Source organism: Coturnix japonica, chromosome 18 (genome assembly GCF_054131305.1).
Source record: "Coturnix japonica strain WE chromosome 18, WE-NBRP24, whole genome shotgun sequence".
Classification (NCBI taxonomy): Eukaryota; Metazoa; Chordata; class Aves; order Galliformes; family Phasianidae; genus Coturnix; species Coturnix japonica.
Window position 1 is genome coordinate 11,410,434 of NC_140680.1, and position 14,095 is coordinate 11,424,528.

The window sequence follows — 14,095 nt, forward strand, 5'->3', positions numbered from 1 at the left end:
CTCTGTTTCAGCCCTTGTTTGTTCTCTGGAGGAAATTCATTTCTCAAAGGCCGTCCGTGTTGGAAAGGGCAGGATGATAAGGGGAGAAAAGTGAGAAATCAGAAACAAGATGCACCTTAGTGGGCTGCGGGATGAAATCAGTGTGTGCACATGGGAGTTTTGGGTATGGTCGATCCTGTCTTGCTGAAAAACAGGTTGGAAATATCCATTCTTTGCACAGGTGGTGAGAAGGGACCTGCAGGAGGAGCCCAAACTGATGTGTTGAGTTTTGCTGGGATCCTTCACTGCTCTTTGAGCTCTGATATGTAAGTAAGGAGGTGCAGCCCCGTGTGTCAGCTCCCTGCTGAGCTCAGCACTGTCCCAGCCCTACACATGCCCAAGACTAGATGGGATGGGGTCCTGCACAGCCTGAGCTGGTGGGGGGCAGCCAGCCCATGGGATGGTATGGGACAAGGTGGGCTTTAAGGTCCCTTCCAACCCAACCATGCTGTGATGTGGGGATTTCATTAGCTGGGTCTGTTTGCACTGATGCCAATACAAGCTTCCCCAAAGCCCAACAGTCTGTGAACTGTTTTCCAGAGGGCTTCGTTTCCCTTGTTTAATCACAGATCTGGCCGGGATGATGGGCAGGAGGATGAAGGTGGGAGGAAAGGGAGGGGATGCGTGGGTGAGAGGGGTTAAGGAGGAGTGGGAGGAGCAGTGCGGCCGTGGTCAGGGGGAAGGGAGGAAATGGGGGAAGGGGGGAAAAGTTAAACAAACAAATGAAAACAACAGCAAAAGGGGGGAGGGGGGGGGGGGGAAGAAGTAAAAGGATGCAAAAAATGAAAAGAAAGATGGACTATAAATGTCAATGCACCAGCTACGTAGAATGAAGCTCAGCTCCAGCACAGCCCTGGTGGTACCAGTGTTAACCCTTCATGTCTGCAAAGTTTGCTTGGGAAAGAAAGGAGGGATTCACGTTCATAGGGGATCAGAGCACTGCTCTGATGTTGCTGTTTTTCTATCAGCTTGGAAGATCCTTATTATTATTATTATGGGTATTTATTATGTTATTATGGGTAATTATTTTGCAACTGGTGTGGAAATGGTCATTTCTGCAGCCTTAAATCACTGAGTCGTGGAATGGTTAGAGTTGGAAAGGACCCTAAAGATCATCTGGTCCAACACCCTGCACTGGACAGGGACACCCACAGCTCCATCAGTGCTCAGAGCCCCCCCAGCCTGACCCTGGGTGTCTGCAGGGATGGGTTATCGACACTTCTCTGGGCATCCCGTGCCATTCTCTCACTACACTTATTGTGAAGGGCTTCTCCCTTATGCCCAGTCTGCCCTCTTTTAGCTTGGAACCCCATCTGTCTCTCAGCCAGCAGCTCAGTGCAGAAGCGCTCTGTTTTGGTAATGCAGTCATCATCAAAGGGGTCATTCCCCAAAGGGATGCATTGATTTTCACTGTGACACCCAGGTAAGCGATGCCAGCACAGCCCCATCACCTTCCCAGCTTCTCAGCGTCCCTTGGGTTGGATTTTACACCGCGATGAAGTCAACCCCTCCCCGCTCCCACCAGGTGGCTCCCGTGCTGCTTCCATTTCCCTCAGCAGGGCCGAGCACTTCCACTAACTGTAGGATGTGAGTTTTCCCATTGCTTTACTTCGGGAAGTGCGGTGTGGACCCCTGGGGCAACGTCGGCACCTCCAGCTGCCCCTTCCCTTTGCATTCTGCCCCCCTTCCCTTTGCATTCTGCCCCTTCCCTTTGCATTCTGCCCCTTCCCTTTGCATTCTGCCCCTTCCCTTTGCATTCTGCCCCCCTTCCCTTTGCATTCTGCAGGTTGGTTCATCCCCAGGAAGGCTCTGATAGACACCGGGGCTGTACAGCTCCCCCAGCTGCATGCACTGCCCTGCCCTGGGCTGATAAGTGGATGGAAACCCACATTTTCATCTCACGTCATCAAACATTCATCAGATCCTCCTAGTCAGTACTGACAGAGCCAGGTTTGAACTGGTGACCCAGCAGTAAAAGGCCCCATTAGCCATTTCCCTGAACCATCAAGCTCTCATGTAATACCAGACATAGGAAGAGCAGCTCTGCCTGCACCCATCTCCCTGCACAGGGCAGCACCATATGAACCCAACACAATACAGGTGAGTGGGGAGGAGCCCCTCTGAGCCCCCAACAACATCCTCATATGGCACTGTGGGACTGCCCTGTGCTGTGATGGTCCTCCTGCCCTGTGCTGTGATGGTCCTCCCTATAGGCACACAGGCTGCTTTGCCTCACATCACTGCTCTGTTCTTCCACCATCAATTTTTATACCCTGGTTCTTTCTCTCTTTACAGAATCATTTGAAGAAATAATGTGTAGGGGGGGAAAAATTATATTACCTCCAGCAGTTGTGTTATAACGGCTCTTGTGCTGACAGCCCTTTGGGAACGGTGGCAGCAGCAGGGTGAGTATATATGACATCTTTGTAGTGATAAAGAAACAAATAAATGTTCCCATTAACACTCCATCGGGTCAACAGCTATTCCAGACCGACGTGATGCGAGAGGGACCGGCCTGATTCATATCACCTCCAACACGCTTCCCTCGCAGCATCTCCTGCGCGGAGCAGAGTCCTGCTGGAGCCAGGTGGAGTCATTAAAGGAGCTGTGAACTTTTTACAAGTCTCCTGAAGTGCCCTGGCCTCAATCCAGCCCTGGTGTTGTTGCAGCGTCTGTTTGGCTGTTTCTTTCTCCATCACACCCCGACAATGGTTCTGTGTCAGCACCGGGGGAAGCTGCTCCTCCAGCTTTGCAGCCCTGTTTGGGAGGTGGCTGCTGCTTCCTGAGCCCCACAGCGAGGGAGGCTCACACCCTCCCTGCCACCGACTGCTTGGGAAGCATGAGAAGCATTTGTGTGTCATCTGCGATGGATGCTTGGAACAAATGTGCAGATGCTGCTCAGATCGGCTGCCTTTCCATGGAAGGCGCAGGGAGCTGTGCTTGGATGGGGACTGCAGTGCAGGTGCACAGGTAATGAAGGGCACCTCCCTAGAGTTTCCTATTCAGGAGGGCATTTCGGTCCACTTTCTCTCTGATGAGGTATCCCGTGTTAGTTAGAAGGGCTATATGGGGCTAACGTGGTGTTCCCAGTGGAAATGCTGCTGCTGGGGGCACCCTGATGGTCGCTATCCCAGAACTGTTATGGCTTTTGCTCAATGTTTTGGAGAAGAAACCCTGAGAAGGAGCCGTGGAGGTGCAGCAGGACGCCTTTGCATAGAGATAAAGCCAGAGGGGTCTGAGTTCAGAGCCTGAACTTGAACTGCAGGCTGCCCAAAAGCTCAGGAGAGCACATAAAGAAGTGAGTTTTAATTTGTGTCTTAAACTCCTTTCTAACCAAAGCGCTCCTATGCTGTATCCTGGCAAAATCCCATTAGCTGTGGGTTTGCACCCAACTCCTCCGGGTAGGGAGGAGGGACCGGGACTGGCGATACCCGATGTGGCCGCCAGGTGGCGCTGTAACCACGCGGAGGTCCCAGCTTAGGGCCGCCCTCGGGGTGTCCTCCATCCCCAGGGGCAGTTGAGCAGCAGGGGGAAGTTTCTTCATGTTCCCATCCAGCTCTGCTCCTTCACAGCAGCTGTGCTAAAAGCAGCTCTCCTCACCCTTCTGTCTGGTCCCACTTTCCCTCTGTGCGGTGCAAGGAGACCGTGTGCTGCCCTCAGCCCCATGGATGAGCCCTTCTCTTTCCTTCTCTGCAGGAACAAGTTGGGAAGGAGGAATGAGATTCCCCCAGTGGCTGAGCCCTTTTACCTGCCAGAGGACGTGGGGGTTTGTCTGTGGCTGGGAAATCTTCGGATCAACACAGGAGTGTGGACGTAAGAAAAAACCTTGTGCGGAGCATCTTTGCTGGGGGAGGATGTGATGAACGAAATGCTGCTGAACCCCTTCCTTCACACCAGCATAAAACACAGGTTGAGTGTTTACAGTGGAGCTGTTCTGTCCTTCTGTTGAAGCAGGATGGAAAACACCCAGGCCAGGGGTGAGAAGGGCATTGGGCCCAGCTGGAAGTGCTGTTCCCTTGGCAGGAGGTTGTTTGTGTGTCCACTGTGGTCCCTTGTTGGGATGCCCTCCCCTTCCCTCCCACAACCAGGGGTGCTGTGGCCGTGTCCCATCGTGGTCCTGTTTTTAAGCTATCCCAGCTGGTGAAGCAAAGGTGTGTGATGTGAGTTTATGCTGTGAGGATAGAATCCCCATGTGGCTGTTGTTCATTATGGGAGCAAAGTCCGTCCCTGCGGGCAGCAGACAGCTCTGTGTTCTGTGTGTCGTACACTGAGAGCACAGCTGTCCCATGGCCATGTCGTGGTGCAGGGCAGCTCTGTGCATCCAGCAGCAGGGCAAGTGTGCTCAGGCCATGGACCAGACCCTGCAGAAAGTCAGAGCCAATTGTATGGGAATTCTTCACCTAAAAGCCCCAGAATGGAGCAGTTGGCTCCTGCAGGGTGGATGGGGCACTGCAGTCTCAGTGCCAGCTGCCAGCCCTCCTCACTTTTACTTTATTGCCCATCCCTGACTTTCTCACCCACCCCTCATTCTGGCTCTGCTTTCCTTTCACGCTCCCCTGTGGAGATAGAGCTGGGCTTTAAGCCTTTGCTCCTTGCAGCGCTGTCAGTGGCTCTGAGGCTGCTCTAAGCCCATCATCCCCACTCTGCTGGCTCTTGGCTGGGGCTGCTGCCACCATCACCTGTGTGTGTGTGTGTGTGTGTGTGCAAGGAAGAAAGGAGCTGTCACAGTGCTGTCCCTGCCCTGTAGAGGTGCCCTCAGCCCACACTGTGCTGCTGCTCCTTTAGCATCCAGGCAAAGGCAAAGGCACGGAGATGGTCCCCCATTCCCCATAACAGATTTGTGCCAACTGCTCAGGATATCGATTCAAACGCATTATTCCTCCCTCGGCAGCTCCCTGCCCTGGGAAAGGAGCAATCAGTGCAGGTGCAAATAGCTTTTAATTGCAAAAATGTATCTCACCACGGAGGCATTTAGGCTGGATACGATACAACTGCTGCAGCAGCAGCCTGGAGAAGACCAATAAGCCCAAACGCTGCAGGGGCCAAACTGCTCCTATGCTGTACCTATGGCGTAAATATTCATGCGTGGCTCCATGGTCGCGTTCCTCCACGTGTCCCTGAGATGTGGCACAGTTGGATTATATGAGAATTCAAATATCATCTGCAGGGAAGGCAGAAAGTTGCTTTGTGCTGCAGCTCATGCGTGAGAGTGCAGCGCGGTGGAGCTGGGGATGAGTTGTGTGTGTGCTCCCCTACAGCAGAGGCTCAGGTGCAGTTGTTGGTGCTGGCAGGGGCTGTGTCCTGCTGCTGGGCTGGGTGTTGTGACTGAGGTTTAGCGGACATTGCCCATGGGGTGATGTGTACAGGTGGCTGGAAGAGGCTCCTATCGAGTTCTCAGAGCGCCTGTGGATCCCTATGGAGCTGTGTGAGGGTATTTGTAGCCAGGCTCTGTTCTCTGGGTCAGCTCTGAGGCCGTTGGTTGTGCTTTGGATGGGACAGGATGGGCAGCCCCCTTCACCCCGGTGCGGTAACAGCCCCCGGGGGGCGGCCCGGCTGTGAAAGGGCTGCGATGGGCGGTCGGGGCTGCTACGGAGCGGCAGCGCTTCCCGCAGAGGGCAGGGACTGCGAGTGTGATCTGTGTTATTTCCCCCCGGGGGCTGAAGGCAGCAGCGGAGTTTCTCCGCTCTCAGTCCTGGTGTGGATCTCCAATACAGCCCCGCAGCGCTGACCGGGCCGGTGTCGGTGTCGGTGTTGATGTTGGGGGGGGGATGATGAGGCGCCGGCTTCGGTCTTTGCGGCGGTGCTGGTCTGAGCCGCTCCGCCCATCCGGGGTCCGGCAGGGAAGTGGCTGCGGGGCAGCGGGCACAGCCGGGAGGCGGGGGGGGGTCCCTGCTCTTTTGGGCCCTCGATGGGCGGCCGACGTGATCCATCCCGGCGGGACCTTGATGAACAAAGCGGAACCGCGTTGGGTCCGATGGAGCCCGGGTGGTTCGGGGCAACTTTCCCCCGGTCCGGAGCTGCTGGGCTGGGCCATGCTAATGAAGGGGGGTGGCCTCGCCCCCGCCGCCTGCAGCGCGAGGATCCTATTAGCGGAGGAACCACGGGAGGAGGGAGAGGGGAGAGATGACGCGATGCAAATGAGGAGGGGGCGTGGATCCCAGGCACCGCCCCCCGCCCGCCGGGGCTGCGGGCTCGTGTTCGGCGGCGGGGACAGTCAAAGTGGCTCCCATAGGGAGAGACGGCGAGTCCGCCCGGCGCTGCGGGACAGGGAGGGGGCGCGGGCACCGGGAGCCCCGGGGTCTCCCTCGGTCCGTCCGTCCTTCCCGCTCCCTTCCCGGCGTGCGCCCGGCTCCGGCAACTCGCTTCCTGCTCGGCTGAAAGAGGGAGGAGAGAAGCGCTACGGCTGGGAGAGAAGAAAAGAAAGAGGGAGAAAAGAAAGAAAAGAGAGAAGGGAAAAAGAGAAAAAGGGTGGGGGGGGGATGAAACTTGCCTCTCTTGTCACTGGAAAATGACACTTGATGTAGCGGAGCCCGCCGCAGCTCCCGTTCGTCCTATTGTTTCTTAAACTGCCATCCGAGATTTCTTTTGCTTCTCTTTTTTTTTTTTCCTGCTGCCATCCGAGGGGTGTCTTCATACAAAAGGGACTCCGAGTTTTTCTCCTCCGGCTCCTCGAGCGCTGCCGGCACCCGGCACCCCGCAACCCCTCCGAGCACCCAAACAAACCGCACACGCAGCGCCCAGCCGCGCTCCCATCGCCTCTGGATTTTGTTTGTTTGTTTGTTTGGTCGAATCCTTTTCTTTTGATTTTGATTCTTTTTCTTTTTTTTGCCTGTGTTTGCTTTCTCTGCCTCGCTTTGAATCCGGCGAGAGGGAGAGAATCAAGAAAACACGCACATAAAAACCAACGACAACAACCAAAAGAACATTTAACAGCGATTTCATCACCGTTATATTATTATTATTATTATCATTATTATTTTTTCCTGCGTCAAGAAAGAAGATTTTGCGCTGTTGTTTCTGATTCATGTTTGGGATCCAGGAAAGCATCCAGCGGAGCGGGAGCAGCATGAAGGAGGAGCCCCTCGGAGCGGGGATGAACGCGGTGCGGACGTGGATGCAGGGAGCGGGCGTCCTGGACGCCAGCACGGCCGCGCAGAGGTAGGCAGCTCCGCACCGCCCCAAAGCCGCCCCGGAGCTCTGCTGCCAGCAGTGAGTTTCGCGTAGCTGTCGCCAGTTCAATATTGATCCCCCCCACCCCACCACCTCGTCCCGTAGGAAGGAGTTTTGATGAAAAAAATCATCGTAGGAACGAGAAAGGAAGCGGCGAGCTGTGCTAGGTGGGAATAGATCGGCTTTAAGTCTCGTGTTCGGGCGGAGGAAGGAGTTTTCAAAACTATGTTGGTGCTGCTTTAGCCTTTAAGATCTGCCATCGACTCTTCCCTCCTCCGATAAGCTGCGAGTCGGGCATGGATTCTCCAAAATACGTTTCTTTACTTCTCTTCCTTATCCCCGCCGGGATCAGCAGCTCCTCTCCTCCCGCCCCGATAAGCGGGGACTGTGCACAGCTTTCCGGAGGAGAAATTTAATTCGAAGCCTCCCTGTAAAAGCGCTGCCGCTTATCTTAGATTCCCCCAAAAAGAAATCCGTTCACCTGGGAGCTGGAGGTGGTGGGGCTGCACCGGGCTCCTCTTTCTCTCTCCTTCCTCCTTCTCCCCATCCTCTTCACCGGAGAAAGAAACAATCAGCTGCCGGCTCCGCATCCCGAGCCCTGCAGCCGGCAGCGGCTCACGAGTTCCGTGTTGACATCTCCCGGTGTCTCCCACCTCTCCCTGCACCCCTCATCTTCCCCCTCCTCCCTCCCTCCCCCCCCATTCGGAGCTCTCTAAGGAAGGGAAAGTTCTGCAGGGACAACCCTGAAATATTTCCCGTTGTCTCCCGGGCTGCCCTCTCGGTGTTTACCCGGCTTCTCCTCCGATGGGAGGAAGGGGCTCGTAGGACTGAAACTGAAAGATAAGGCTCACGCGAGGCGCTCCGGTGACAGCTTCGAGCCGACTTTGAGAAGTGGCAGAGCATGGTGCTCCGCGGGGCAGCGCGCCGGCTGGGCTGAGCACTGCCTGCCATGCAGGGCCGGCTGCGGGAGGGCGCTGCCCTTGGAGGGGGCCGGTGGGTGCCGCTTCGGGGTCCTGGGGGGTTGCGGGGCACGGTGGGGTCGGGTCCCGGCTCTCGGCGGGGAGAGGCAGCGCCTTTATCCCGGCCTAAGGGAGAGAGACGCGGGGCGGCTCGGTGGGAGGATGCTCCGTGTCCGGGGAGACCGAGAGGGTCCCTCGTGGCCCCGGTGTGGGACAGGGACGGAGCCTGGAGGGCGGGAGGCCGCGCCGTCCGGGTTGCCGCTAACCAGCGTTTTTGTGGTCCCAGCGGAGTGGGTCTGGCCCGGGCTCACTTCGAGAAGCAGCCTCCTTCCAACCTGAGGAAGTCCAACTTTTTCCACTTCGTCCTGGCTCTGTATGACCGGCAGGGGCAGCCCGTGGAGATCGAGCGCACCGCCTTCGTGGGCTTCGTGGAGAAGGAGAAGGTGAGTATCAGCGCGGTGCCCCGTGGGGCCTGAACTCCGCTCTCGGGCCCTTTTCGCTCCTTTCCCCCGGAGCCGCGGCACCGGGAGCCCCCTCCGCTCTCAGGCACTTTGCCAGGGATGGGGGGGCTCCTCTGCTCTCCCCCCTTTGCCTGGGGGCTGCGAGCCGCCTCGTCCGGCCGAGTGATGGAGAAGCTCCAGACCTTACATGTATTTTTTTTTTCCCTTTCCCTCCTCCCCGTATCTTTGAATTCAGGAAGCTAACAGCGAAAAGACCAACAACGGGATCCACTACCGCCTGCAGCTGCTCTACAGCAATGGTAAGGGCTGGGAGCCCCCAGTGTCAGCCCCACCGCCCCCTGCTGCCACCACCACCGGCTGCCCTCCGGCCGCTCCTCGGCTGGAAAACCCTCCGGGGCCCGGGGAGCCGCTACTCCCATCCCATCCCTTCCCATCCCCTCCGCGCATCCCCGCGCTCGGTGTCCGGACGCGGCCCATTTGGGGCGGGCAGCTCCGGCCGTGAGAGCCCCGTCGGGTCCGAGCCCTCGGGCGAACCCTGGTTCTTGGCCGCCGGCCCCGGCGCTCCTCAGTGCTCTGCCTCTTTTCAGGGATCAGGACGGAACAGGATTTCTACGTTCGTCTCATCGACTCCATGACCAAGCAGGTGGGTGCTGCGGGCCGCGGAAAAGGGGTGTGTGTGTGTGTCTGTGTATTGCTGGGGGGTGGGGGAAGCGGCCGACGGGGCGCTACGGGGCAGCGAAACCCAGCTCCGGTTCGCAGCGTGAGCGGCTCCCCCGGGAGGAGGAAGGGGACGAACGCGTTCCCCGCTCTGCACCCGGGGGAGCCGTAGGGCCGCGCTGCGGGGTCCGACCCCGGCGTCGGGGCTGCGAGGAGCCCCCGGGAGGCGGCCCGGAAAAATCCTGGCGACTTCCAGCCAGTCCGAGCCGGGGGCTATTGAGCCGCTTAATTGTAGGATTTAACCTCCCGCCCCCCCTCCAGCCCACCAAAAGCTGCGAGCGCAGCCGCCGGGCAGGCTCTGAAGCTTCTATTTGTCCTTTCTTTATTTGCGTGGCCGCCGGGTCGTTGGTTTCGAGGAGGAGCGAGAGTAAATCGTGGCGAATTTGCATGGCGGATGGGAAGAGCCCCCCGAAATGCTGCGCGGAGAGCGGCGAGAGCCGTGCTCGGCTCCGGGGAGGGCTGTAAGGCAGCAGAGCTTGTAAATGGATTAACCCTAATTGTGGGCTTGCTCTTTAGCTTTTCAAACAGAGCTGTAACGTGCGTGCGTACCTGCAAAAAATAGTTCTCTGTGTGCAAAGTGGGTTTGTGTGAAGGGATCGTCTGAATAAATCGATCCCCTGTTGTAGAAATTGTTCCTCCGGTTTCTCTTCTGCTCCTGTCAGAAGCTTTTGGTCTCGCAATACATTTCTTCTAAATAGTGGGCACGTTTTTTTAACCCTTTTTTTCCTTTAGATGCCTTTTTTTTTTTCCTCCCCCCCCCCCCCCCCCCCGAATCTGCTTTACTTGTAAAAGTATTACTTAACATTTATTCATTTTAGAAAAGAAATCCATTCTGCTTTTTTTTTTTTCCTGCACTGGTAGGAAAAGTCAGTCCCTGTGCTCAAACCCAGTTGTCTTTAAGGGGAAAAAAAACCTCTTGGCTTCTGCTTGGGTTTCTTTTTCTACAGCAAAACATAAAGCTCCAAGGGCTGAGTTTGTTTTAGAAAACTCTCTTTGATGGTCCCAAAACATCTTTTCCTGCTATTGAAGAGCGCCTTTCAATAGAGAGAGGAAAAAAAAAAAGAGAACTTAGAAGAATTCTACTCGACAATCCCCCCGTGCATCTGAACTCTGTTAAACCACACACTTCCAACCAGAGCCCTGTAGGAATTAAAACAACAGCAACATACCCTTATTCATAACAAACCTTGGGAAGCGTTTGCTGCCGTTCCTTGATTTTCGGGTGCAGATGGGTTAGTTTGTGTCATAAGTAACAAAATCTTCCCAATATGTGAACTCTTCTTAGTCCTTTCAGAACCGAAATGTTTCTGTGCGGAGCGTAGGAGAGCGCCCATCAATAAATATTATCTTTAAATAGCTTTCCTATCGGTACGGAAACGTGAAAGCCTCTGTTCATAATCCTGTTGAAAACAGATCCCTGAACTCATGTAGAGCAATGGATTCAAAATAATTTTCTTAACAAAGGCATCTTGCATATGAAGAGTTCATCCTAAGGCACTGTTTGACCTCTTGGTCTCTCATTATTATCGAGTCATCAGAGGGTCTTGGAAAGAAAAGGGAAAAGAAACCCCGAGATACAGTTTATTTGTAAAACATACCATGTAACTTTGAAACACACTGACATGGGAAAAAAAAAATCTTTCTGATTTCAGGAAGCCGTACAGAAACAAAGTTAGGAGAAATGGCAGATTGGGGGGAAAATGCAGTTGGGAGTTGGGAAGCGAAGGTTTGAGAACAAAAGCGCCAAACTTGGATAAGAAAGCAGAGAGAGAAGGAATGTTTTAAACAACCATGTTTGCTTGGATATGAGTTTCATTAAGTCCTCTAGGTGTGATTGTAGTTGCTTATGAGAAGCAAGGCATTGGTGTGTCAAAGCTGTGGCAGTGCTCATCTATATGGTTTCAGGGGCCAAGGTCTAAAATCCCCCCCCCCACTTCTTTTCTTTCTTTCTTTCTTTTTTCTTTTTTTTTTTCCCTTCTTTTTCCTTTTGTTCCCCCTTTTTTTTTCTTTTCTTTTTTCTTTCCCTTCCTTCCTTCCTTTTTTCCTTCCTTCTTTCCTTCCTTTCTTCCTTCCTTCCTAAGTGAAGTCATGTCAGAGTTGTGATTGCTTCAGTTGCTGAATGCTTATTAGGCAGTGAAGTACAACACATGACAGAGCTCACCCAAATGTTGAATGTATCATTTATATTTTACGACAGTGAATTATATAGAAGATTCTCAAGTAACTTTCAAATCATCAAACTGTAATTAAATATTGCAAAGACTGTCTGAAAATTCTTTAATTTTTAATGAAAGTTAAATATATATTGTCAGCCTACTTGAAGGTGTAGTATTTTAATGCATGACGCTCAGAACAAATTGGATAATGAAATGATTACTTTTAAATGAAACTGTTGCAGGAGCATTCACGTTTCTGCTGGCACGGAGCTTCCCCTGCTCACACGCACACATTCACACACTCAATAATTGTGAATTCCCAGACTGAAATTACAGCGACTCTGAGGTTTCTGGTGGCAAATTAAAAACCCCACAGAAGCAAAGCTTGAATGAGTTTGGTTCCCCAGGTTGTACGAGGAGGGATTTTTATATTGAAAGGATATATATTTTAAGGTATGGCCAAATCAGATTTAAATCTATTCTCTTTGTCTCACGATTTATGAATTGCCAGGTTTTAGGCAGAAGTGGGTTATTAAGTTAGGTAAGATAAAATAAAATCCATTCTGTAAATCAGACCTGGAATTCTCCACATCAGGTCACTACTCCTACATTAAACCTAAATGTCCCACTAACAACATACACCACAAAGCCAGGCAGGGCTGCACTGGTTGCTGTGTGTAACTGTAGGTATTCCTGCTCCTATAGAATCGATCAGGGCTAGTGAGGCTTTGTCAGTGTTTGTACGGTCCAGCTAAGGGCCAAGCCCAGGAGCTGTGCTGTGGGGTGGCAGGGGCTGTCTGTGTGCGCTGTGTTTGGTGTCTGTGGGTGGCGATGCACTGTGGGAGCAGTGCTGGGTGCTGATGGTGCGGCCAAAGGAAGCACAGATGCCACCGACTCCATCCCAGGGCAGACGCAGGGTGCAGGTCTCAGCTGTGTGCGCTCCCTCCAAGCATGAGCTCTTGTGGTGGTCCTTAAGGGATCTTTGGAATGGGAAGCTCAGGCCGGGCTCAGAATGTGCTGAATATTGTGCTGCATGTGGCCTTTGGTGGTGGCCCCTGAGGAGCGCAGAGTGGGATGGTGGTGGTCTCGCTGCGGCCCTAAAGCGCATCCCCGTCACGTTAAAACTGTAAACGCTGTGCACAAATCGTTAACGTTGTGGGGAAGTTCTTTTCAGTGTCAATGCTGTCTTAATTACATTTTCTTTCATGTTATCTTGGCACCTCATTTTATGTTGGGATCACATTCCTAATGCACTCAAAACCCCATAGGATCCCAAACTTTATAGCTGTCGCTTTGCGTAGAGCAGCAGCTCGCGGTGCGGTCGGTCTGGCACTACGATGCTGTGTTTTGAAATTGCCTGCAAAATGTGAAATATGTCTGCTGAAATAAAGCCTGAGTTTTTAGGCAAGTCTGGGGATTTTAATGTATTTGGAGAGGAGAGGCTTTGTCAGCCGCGTTTTCATAAAGTTGAGATATTTCACGATGAGGGAAGATGGAGGAAATAAATCTGGAATACTTCTTACCCAAGCATTTTTCCTTCAGCCGTTCTCATTCATGAGATATATCGGAGGGTACTAACAGCTCAGGCATCTCAGAGAGCATAAGTTTTGCGAGATAGCTGTTGTCTGTTAGAGGGTGGAAAACCCTTCCTTCTGACCTGAGCTCTGGTTGTGCTTTGCCCTTTCTCAGAGCTGTAACTCCGGATGTGAGCGGGTTCTGTGTTGATGCCTGCGATGCACTCCGCTGTGCGCTGAGGGTTGAGGAGCTGTGCTCTGCACACAGCACACGACACGGCCCTTCGCTGGCAGCGATGTGCATGGGAAAAAAAATGTTATCAATAAGTTCGGAGGAGCCTCCTCAGACTCGGAGAGATTTCACACAAACATAAAACAAAACCTAACCCCTGTGATGGGGAAAGTTTACACTGCGCCAGATTTTAGCAGCTTTCTTGTTCCTTTGGTGAGATGTCAGAAGTGCAGGTGATTTTAATTTTCTTGTACGACGAGGAGCGGAGAAGTTTGGAATTTGCATGCATGATCAGGACCTGTGTTTGGGAAAATGTAAACTCATCACAGTGGAAAATGTGTTGTTTGGAGTCTGAGGGTGAAAACAAAGCTGAGGATTTTGGAGAGACTGCCTGAGCCAGATGGCCTGGTGCATTCCCAGTCTGGCAGCCCAACTGCTCCCTCCTGTATAATATACAGCCATTTGTTCTGGGATATTTACGCTAGAGCTGTTTCCATGTGAATGTTTGAAAACCATTAAAAATGAACATATTAGGAGAGATAAATTTATTTAATTTGTGCGGATACGTCAATAAGCGGGCTGCGTATCAAAGGCGGGGGGATAAAATAATGAGATGCCACTGAATTGTGCACTGAGACACAGCGAGAGCTGAACGTCCTCTCCTGGGGACCCAGCGCTGCGCTGCTGTCTGTGGCGGGTGAGCAGAAATCCTGCCTGGGTGAGGAGGGAGCACTCGGGTAATTAGGGGTTAAGCACTGGGAGCCAAATAGATGTAATGTGCTGAATTCACAGCACTTTCCGCGTGGCCATATAGCGGATAGGAGCTAATCTGTGCTGCCCCATCTGA

The 14,095-nt window shown here is 53.3% G+C and overlaps 1 protein-coding gene across 13 annotated transcripts in view; it reads left to right on the forward strand.

The window, feature by feature from the left end:
- EBF1 (EBF transcription factor 1) overlaps positions 1-14,095 on the forward strand; it is a 258,042-nt gene that overhangs the window by 1,313 nt on the left and 242,634 nt on the right. For 8 of the 13 annotated variants that reach the window (XM_085519284.1, XM_085519285.1, XM_015876220.3 and 5 more), the window contains exons 2-11: positions 221-305; positions 1,340-1,462; positions 1,826-1,969; positions 2,335-2,444; positions 2,520-3,009; positions 3,736-3,852; positions 7,033-7,197; positions 8,455-8,611; positions 8,865-8,928; positions 9,217-9,272. In XM_085519284.1, the coding sequence (XP_085375410.1) occupies positions 7,064-7,197; positions 8,455-8,611; positions 8,865-8,928; positions 9,217-9,272 (411 nt within the window). In that variant the 5' untranslated portion in view covers positions 221-305; positions 1,340-1,462; positions 1,826-1,969; ... (2 more) ...; positions 3,736-3,852; positions 7,033-7,063. Of the gene's footprint in view, positions 1-220; positions 306-1,339; positions 1,463-1,572; positions 1,627-1,825; positions 1,970-2,334; positions 2,445-2,519; positions 3,010-3,735; positions 3,853-4,767; positions 7,249-7,922; positions 8,203-8,454; positions 8,612-8,864; positions 8,929-9,216; positions 9,273-14,095 lie in introns of those variants that run through there. The other 5 variants (XM_085519286.1, XM_015876219.3, XM_085519289.1 and 2 more) reach the window with 5 other exon arrangements.